Source organism: Babylonia areolata, chromosome 29 (assembly GCF_041734735.1).
Source record: "Babylonia areolata isolate BAREFJ2019XMU chromosome 29, ASM4173473v1, whole genome shotgun sequence".
NCBI classification, from domain to species: Eukaryota; Metazoa; Mollusca; class Gastropoda; order Neogastropoda; family Buccinidae; genus Babylonia; species Babylonia areolata.
The window spans coordinates 29,591,245-29,598,791 of NC_134904.1; the positions used below are offsets into that span (position 1 = coordinate 29,591,245).

A 7,547-nucleotide genomic window follows, 5' to 3' on the forward strand; every position below is an offset into this window, starting at 1 on the left:
TAGGTATCTTTGTCTATTTAGGTGTCTCAGATACTACTGGGATAGATCTCACAGCAGAAGTTCCTCTCGGATACGTCTTATCATGTCAATCAGTGAGAACTACACGAAAGACATTACTGCTGGTGTGATTTCTCGTTGGGGTTCTCATTCTGAAAGCCTGCTTTCGGGCCAGAGACTTATTAGCTGCTTGAGTCTGAGAGCACATGAGGTATGGGCCATTGCCGCTTCAGTGGCCTGTCAGCTTTCTGTGTCTCATCAGCATGTTCTGGGGGCAGCCATCTGGTGTTTTGATATTCCTCTCATCAACTTCCGGGTTTCTGTGTGATGAGGGCGGATGATTTCAGGGAGATTTCCTTTGTCTTGACCACCCCAGCTGCTACTGTTCCTAAGGCTCCCCATACAAACTAATAAGGCTTTAACCAGCTCCTATTGATTTGAATTATGCATCAATTTGGCATGGTACAGCATATGACACCAAAAAGGGGAGTTTATAATCTACTCCCTATTTGGTTTGATATACTTACAATGTCAAACTCGAATGCTTGCCCATCCTTCCCTGCCGTCATCCACATGCGGCATTCTTTGTTGACCACAGAAAGGTTATTCAGTGTTCAAGATTGGGAACTGTATTGATTGGCCGAGCAGATGACGAGCTTGGCAGGGGCATCTTAGCACTGAGTTAGCCACGAAATTTGGCCAACAGGGCAAACCGATAGGCTTAGTTTGCATCAGTTTAACATAATAAGTATACTGAACCAAACAGGGAGAATGATACAAACTCCCCCTATTGAAGCTACTCCCTAATACAACATGGCGAAAGTAAGGAAAGAGGGTAGGTCTAGACTACCCCCCCCACTCCCCCCTCCCCCCCAGTGCCCTCTCCCTCCCCCCTTCATACCACCCCTTCCTCATTGCAGTGTGTTGTAAGTATAGCCACTGGAGGGCATGTGTCACAGCTTAAATTCCATCGTTAGGCTGGAGGTTGTGACTTTGTAGGCAACATTCTCTTCCCTAATTGTTTTTCCATTTTGTTCCGCAGTGAATCCCCAACCGGAATGGTCTTTGGTGACTGAGCCATCTGTGTATATGATGATGTCCTCTTCTTTACTGTTTTCTTCTATGAGTAGCTTCACTTCCGCATCAGTTTTGCCCTCTGGTCATTCCCGACAATGTCTTCCTAGAGTGGGTGAAATGGCTGTGTTGAATAGATGGTTGAGGTTTTCGGGGTTTTTCTCCCATTCTTTTGTTTCTTTCAGGTCTTGTAGTCGGCATACTAGCTGGATTGTGTCTTCTGCTTGCCCCATCCATGATCTTCCTCGTCCTAGACGGCTGCCTTTTGGTTCTTTGACTGCGTCATGCAGTGGGTTTTGAGGGTTTTCTAATGCTTTGAAGTAGGTCTTAACCTGTTCTAACTTGTTTCTGGCCTGCACTGAAGGAAGGCCAATCAGGTATCGCATGGTTTCCGTGGGCGTGTCTTTTGTTGTTCCAAGGATCAGCCTCATAGCTTCATTCAATCCTTCTTTCCCGTCTTCATTTTACATTTGGTATCTACGGCACTGTTCTAAACTGGTTCAAATCTTCTCTCACTGATCGATTCCAGTCTGTCATTGTTGATAATTTCCAGTCTGAACCCGTTAAAAATGAACATGGAGTCCCACAGGGATCTGTTTTAGGCCCAGTGCTCTTCACACTGTACACTGCTCCTCTCGCTGAAATTATCAACCGCCATAATGTCAGTCATCTTTCTTATGCTGATGACACTCAACTCCAGAAGAGTGATACACCTGAAAAACTGTTGTCGCTCTTCCAAGAAACATCCAACTGCTTCCTGGATATTCAAAATTGGATGACTCTAAATAAGTTACAATTGAACGCGGACAAAACTGAAGCAATGATCATAGGAACTAAACAAAAACTCTCTTCCATTACAACTAATACAATCAAACTTGGCAGTACATCCATCCCTCTGTCCAGTTCAGTCACGAACCTCGGCGTTGTCCTTGACAACACACTGTCCATGCAAAAATTTATCACATGTCAATTCTGCTACTGTCAACTGCGGCGCATCAGTTCCATCCAGAAATATCTGTCCATTGCCGCAACATCTAGACTTGTCGTTTCTCTCATTCTCTCTCGCCTTGACTACTGTAACTCTCTATTGTCTGGTTTGCCTGCTTCATCCATTCAGTCACTTCAGCGCATACAAAATTCTGCTGCCCGACTCGTCCTCAGAAAGAAAAGATCTGAGCACATCACTCCTCTTTTGCAACATCTCCATTGGCTCCCTGTCTCACACCGAATAAAGTACAAGATCAGCACTCTATGCTACAAATGTATTCACAAATCAGCCCCTTCCTATCTCTGTGGCTGCCTTCACCTCTACACTCCATCTCGCTCACTACGATCAGCTTCGGATCCACTCCACTTACGCATACCCAGATTCAAACTCTCGACTGTTGGCCGCCGTTCTTTCTCTGTCTCTGGACCTTGCGATTGGAATGAACTTCCTCTTTCGCTTCGTCAAGTCTCCACACTCAGCTCTTTCAAGTCTGGCTTTAAAAAACAAACTCTTCCCAAAATAGCCTCCCTTCCCTGCCTCTTCCTTGTCTTTAGTTTCTCCAGTTTTAGAGTTATGCGTGCGTGAGAATGACTGGTGCGAAAGCGCTTAGATTTGTCTATGCACAAGATTCAGCGCTATATAAGTACCATTATTACTATTACTATTATTTTGAACTCTTTCTAATTTTAGGAGGTTGCTTTGAGATGGTGTTGTTAACCCAAGTTTACGAAGTGGCGGATCCAGGGGAAGAGGGCGTTTCGGGGGCGCGGGGGGGTGGAAGGGGTGGTATGGATGTTCACCACCTTGACCTTTACTGCCTGGACTCTCACTGCCACTTTCACCCCTTCCTTCCGCCCCGGTTAATCTGAACCAGCCCGGATAAAAACTGGGACCAGAAGAGAAAGGAACGTCTGAACAGCAGAAAGCGAAGACAAGAAATTACGTAAAATGTATATCTTACAGAGAAAATAACAGATATAGGCAGGGAGGGATTCAGTTCTAGCTAGTTCAGAATGATACACACTCCTTCCGTAGTAAAAGATGGGTAGGCCTCAACTGTTGTGGAAAAATTGGGGGTCTTCATGGATTGGGCTAAAGCTATTTCCAGGTAACTGGAAGCCTAAAATGCCCCCTTCCCCCCACACTGGAAGTTGATGTCAATTACGTGGGGGTGGAGGTCAGTTCTAACTGGGTCAAATTTATCCTATATGGGTCAATTCCAGCTGGCACAGATTGACCCCCATAACCATTTATGGGGCGGGTGCAGGGGGAGAAATCCAGTGGGTGTGGGGAGTGAAGGGGTGAGTTCTGACCAGGCTAAGTTTGACGTAAGGATAAAAGCCGACGATGTATGAATAAGCTGCTACAATGGTATGGCTTCTTCAGATCAGTTCAAATGGTTTATTTGTAATGGTTTTATGATAACTAGGTAACTGATTTGCATTGTTCTCATTCAAAGGCTTTTCAGAAGGAAACCATAACGGATAACAGATCATTTTTTTTAATTCATGAGTCGAATCTTTTTTTCTTGTTCAACCCAGTAGGCCTGCTCAAGTAACTGAAATGCGTTTTTGTTTTTGGTAATAACATAGAGCGCTTGGCCATTGTGTTGACGTCCTCTTCGGCCGGTTACATCAGACAGACAGAGAACCAAAGTGAGCATCTCAGTCGCTCCGCAACTATACGTGTTCCCCCTGGCAACACGGTCATGGTCAGTTTCAGAGAAAATATGAGGTGGAAAAATAGAGAACACGCGAACGTCGATCTGCTTCAGTTAAAAAGCGAGTATAACCCACGGCTTGGCCGTTACGTACATAAGAACAAACGTGTCTGGAACAGACGATTTGATGCTAAATCGGATATCCCCATCGTGTTGAGAACCGCGGCAGCAACATTGTCATCACATGAGGATGTCATTCGCGACTTTGCTCTTTTCTTTACCTATTTTTCTGCTGATCAGACACCGCGTATGGTGGGTCCTGGGCTCTGGAACTGCTCTGTGAGTCACTACCCCAGCTTCCGTCACCACGTGGCCTGTAACCTGAACACAGACTGCGAGGATGGACGGGACGAATCGGGGCAGTGCCCGTACAACCACCCTGAGTGCAGGGAGTGGGTGGATGTCTGTGGCCGCTGCTACAAAGTGCTTTGGTTCGTGAGAGGTTTCAACAAAGGTGCTGATGATATGCAGAAAATTGGTAACAAAAACTGCGAGAAAATTGGAGGTTATTTGGGTGTGCCGAAGTGTTCTCATACCTCTGACTGGCTGTATGAATTTGTGTCTCGTACGGGAATACACTCAATGAGACTGCATGAAATTTGGACTGGTGTGTACTCGAAGGATATGTCCTTGCCCAATATATACAGACATGGCCTTACACATGAAGACAGAACTTTCTTTTACACTCCCACAGCATTTGATGATGATTTACTTCAAGATAAGAAGCAATGCTTTGCATATGATCATATTCGTCGTCAGCTTGTTCCCCACCTATGTCAGCAAAGCAGTATGAGACACCATCGTATGCCCCGCAATCTAATTTGTGAATTTTTGAAAAACGGAACAAGGGAAACTGGAAATTCGGTTTACTTGAGAGGTACTCACTCCACTCTGCCTGTGACCCAGCAGACGTTGACCAGATGCCGCGACGGTCATCTCACACACACACACATTTTGTGTGGCTCTGACCCGTATGAAATGTGCGGTCAAAACCACAAAACAACCTGCACTTTTTCTGATGGACTTTCAGGCAATGCACCTGTTTCACCAGATCTTGATGCCTCTCCAGTGCCCTCGTTTTCATGCAGCACTGGAGGTACTGCACTGTCATATACTCTTGTATGTGATTTTTTCCATGACTGTCCGGATAAAAGCGATGAAATTTTCTGCAGGTATCCTCTGTGTGACGACTTGTTCACGTGCACAAATGGTCAATGCCTGCCTTATGACAAAGTATGTGACCTAATCTCTGATTGCTGGGATGAGTCAGATGAAACTACCTGCACTTCTTTCAAGGCGAGTCGTAAAAAACAACTGAGATTTGATGGATACGGTTCTTTTATGTTCGAGTTTGATGGCAAAAGTCAGTTCATATTGCAAAAATATAACAAGCCTGGATGCCCAGACAGCCACTATTTATGCGACCGACTGGAGTGGGGCTGCTATCCTGTGTACACACTCTGCAATGGAATATACGATTGTGTTAATGGCCGGGATGAAGCAAACTGTGAAGAAATAACGTGTGAAGGATTGTTCAGGTGCAGGGCATCTACAATATGTGTACACAGCGACAGTCTGTGTGATGGCTGGCCTCACTGTCCCATGAATGACGATGAGATGCTGTGTGGTATCACCTGTCCTGTCAACTGTTTGTGTCAAGGTCACACATTTATGTGTCTTAAACCTTTCGATGCAGCAGCCTTTGATCAACTCCGTCACGTTAATGCTACAGGTTCTGGCATGACACTGTTTGATATGAGAAATAATAACTATCTCATTCAACTGATTCTCATCCAGTGCTCTCTTACTATCGTGCCTGACATAGAAATGCCAAATTTGAGAGTGTTGGACCTCAGCGACAATGAACTACAACATATCAATATGACTTCTTTTCTCGGCTTGGAAAATCTGCAAGTATTGTCTCTGTCCAACAATCCTATCACTTCACTCCAGAGTTACGATTTAGCTGCCACACAGGTAACAGCAGTGAGAAAGATAGACCTGTCTCACACGTGTCTGACACAGCTAGATGCTCAAGTCTTTTCGCCGTTTCCACATATGCAGGAACTGCATTTAAATTTCACTTCAGTTCACACAATCAGTCCTGCTGGATTTCGGTTCCTGCCAGCACTCACTGAATTGTACATGGTCGGCAGCCCTGTGGCAACCTTTCCGCCTGGTCTGTTCAGAGATCTTTCCCAACTTCGTGCAGTGTTCACGGACAATTATAAACTCTGCTGTGATGGTATGCTCCCTGCTGCCTTCGATCCTTCAGCCTGCCATGCTCCGAAAGATGAAATATCGTCCTGTGACGATCTGCTGCCATCGTGGACGTATCGTGGCTCTCTGTGGCTGATGGCCTGTCTTTCCGTGACAGGGAACGGTTTCTGCTTCTGGGCCCGATTGCTTGTGAAGAGTATGGCCTCTCCCAGTGGCTTTGGTGTGTTCGTCACCAACCTCACCATAGCAGACTTCCTGATGGGTGTTTACATTGTCATCATCGGAGTGGCTGATGAACGGTCCCGTGGCAAATACCTCCATTATGACGAAGCATGGAAGAGCAGTGTGGTCTGTAAGGCGGCTGGTTTCCTGTCTCTGCTGTCCAGTGAGGTATCCGCTTTGATTATCTGTGTCATCACTCTGGATCGCTTCCTTGTACTTCGCTTTCCGTTCAGCACTTTGCGGTTTTCAAGAACTTCGGCAGCGATAGCATGTCTGTTTGTCTGGCTTGTCGGTTTGCTTCTGGCGTCGGTGCCTTTACTTCCCGTCACATTGCACTGGAAGTTTTACAGCCGGACAGGTATCTGCATTCCACTACCGATAATGGGAGATGATTTCAAAGGAAGGGTTTACTCCTTCAGCGTGCTAATTGCCTTGAACTTTGTTCTCTTTCTCTTTATCTCGGCCGGCCAGGCCTTCATATACTGGTCAGTACAAGACAATGCGATGAAAACCAACACGACAAGGATGTCACGAGATTTGACCATAGCGAGACGGCTGATCAGCGTGGCGATATCAGACTTCATGTGCTGGTTCCCCATCGGTGTCTGCGGCATGTTGGCACTGGCTGGCATTCCCATTCCTGGAAAAGTGAATGTGTCTCTGGCAGTGTTCATACTGCCTTTAAATTCAGCTGTCAACCCTTTCCTGTACACGTTCAACACGTTGGCCGAAAAACAAAGAAAAGCGGAGCACGAAAGACTTCTCAAATGGCTGACACTGCATTCCGACACGGTCACTGGTTGACGGTCTACGTAGGGAGGGGCCAGTCCGTTTATTTTTGTGTGAAATGTTTCTCATACATATTTGTGGGACTTTGGCGCTTTGCGTATTTGTTCTGAATAACTGTCCTGGGTAGTCAGAATGTTGATGTGTGTGTGTGTGTGTGTGTGTGTGTGTGTGTGTCTGTGTGTGTGTCTGTGTCTGTGTGTCTGTGTATGCGCGCGCACGCGCGCGCGCGCGTGTGTGTGTGTGTGTGTGTGTGTGTGTGTGTGTGTGTGTGTGTTTGTGCGTGTGAGTGAGTGTGTGTGTGTGTGTGTGTGTGTGTGTGTGTGTGTGCGTGTGCGTGCGTGTGGTTCTGGTTAAAGCCATGTCCCAACACAGCTTACGAGGGTCAGTAACAAGGGATGTCCCCACTCAGTGAATAAAATAGATGGATATTTTTGACTCACTTGTATAAACAAAGTGAGTCTATGTTTTAACCCGATGTTCGGTTGTGTGTGTGTGTGTGTGTGTGTGTGTCCGTGGTAAACTTTAACATTGACATTT

General features: G+C 46.1%; 1 protein-coding gene across 1 annotated transcript; it reads left to right on the plus strand.

Moving 5' to 3' along the window:
• The first annotated feature begins 4,028 nt into the window (after positions 1-4,028).
• On the plus strand, positions 4,029-7,025 carry LOC143274640 (G-protein coupled receptor GRL101-like). Its single transcript, XM_076578513.1, has 3 exons — positions 4,029-4,210; positions 5,348-5,439; positions 5,992-7,025. The coding sequence occupies exons 1-3, from the start codon at positions 4,029-4,031 to the stop codon at positions 7,023-7,025; spliced, it is 1,308 nt and encodes a 435-aa protein (XP_076434628.1).
• Positions 7,026-7,547: the final 522 nt, after the last annotated feature.

Coding starts and splice junctions, on each gene's coding strand:
- LOC143274640 (XM_076578513.1), top strand. CDS start 4,029: ATGGTGGGTCCTGGGCTCTGGAACTGCTCTGTGAGTCACTACCCCAGC. Junction 4,211..5,347: donor CGCTGCTACAAAGTGCTTTG/GTTCGTGAGAGG, acceptor ATGTGTACACAG/CGACAGTCTGTGTGATGGCT. Junction 5,440..5,991: donor TGTCAACTGTTTGTGTCAAG/GTCACACATTTA, acceptor AACTTCGTGCAG/TGTTCACGGACAATTATAAA.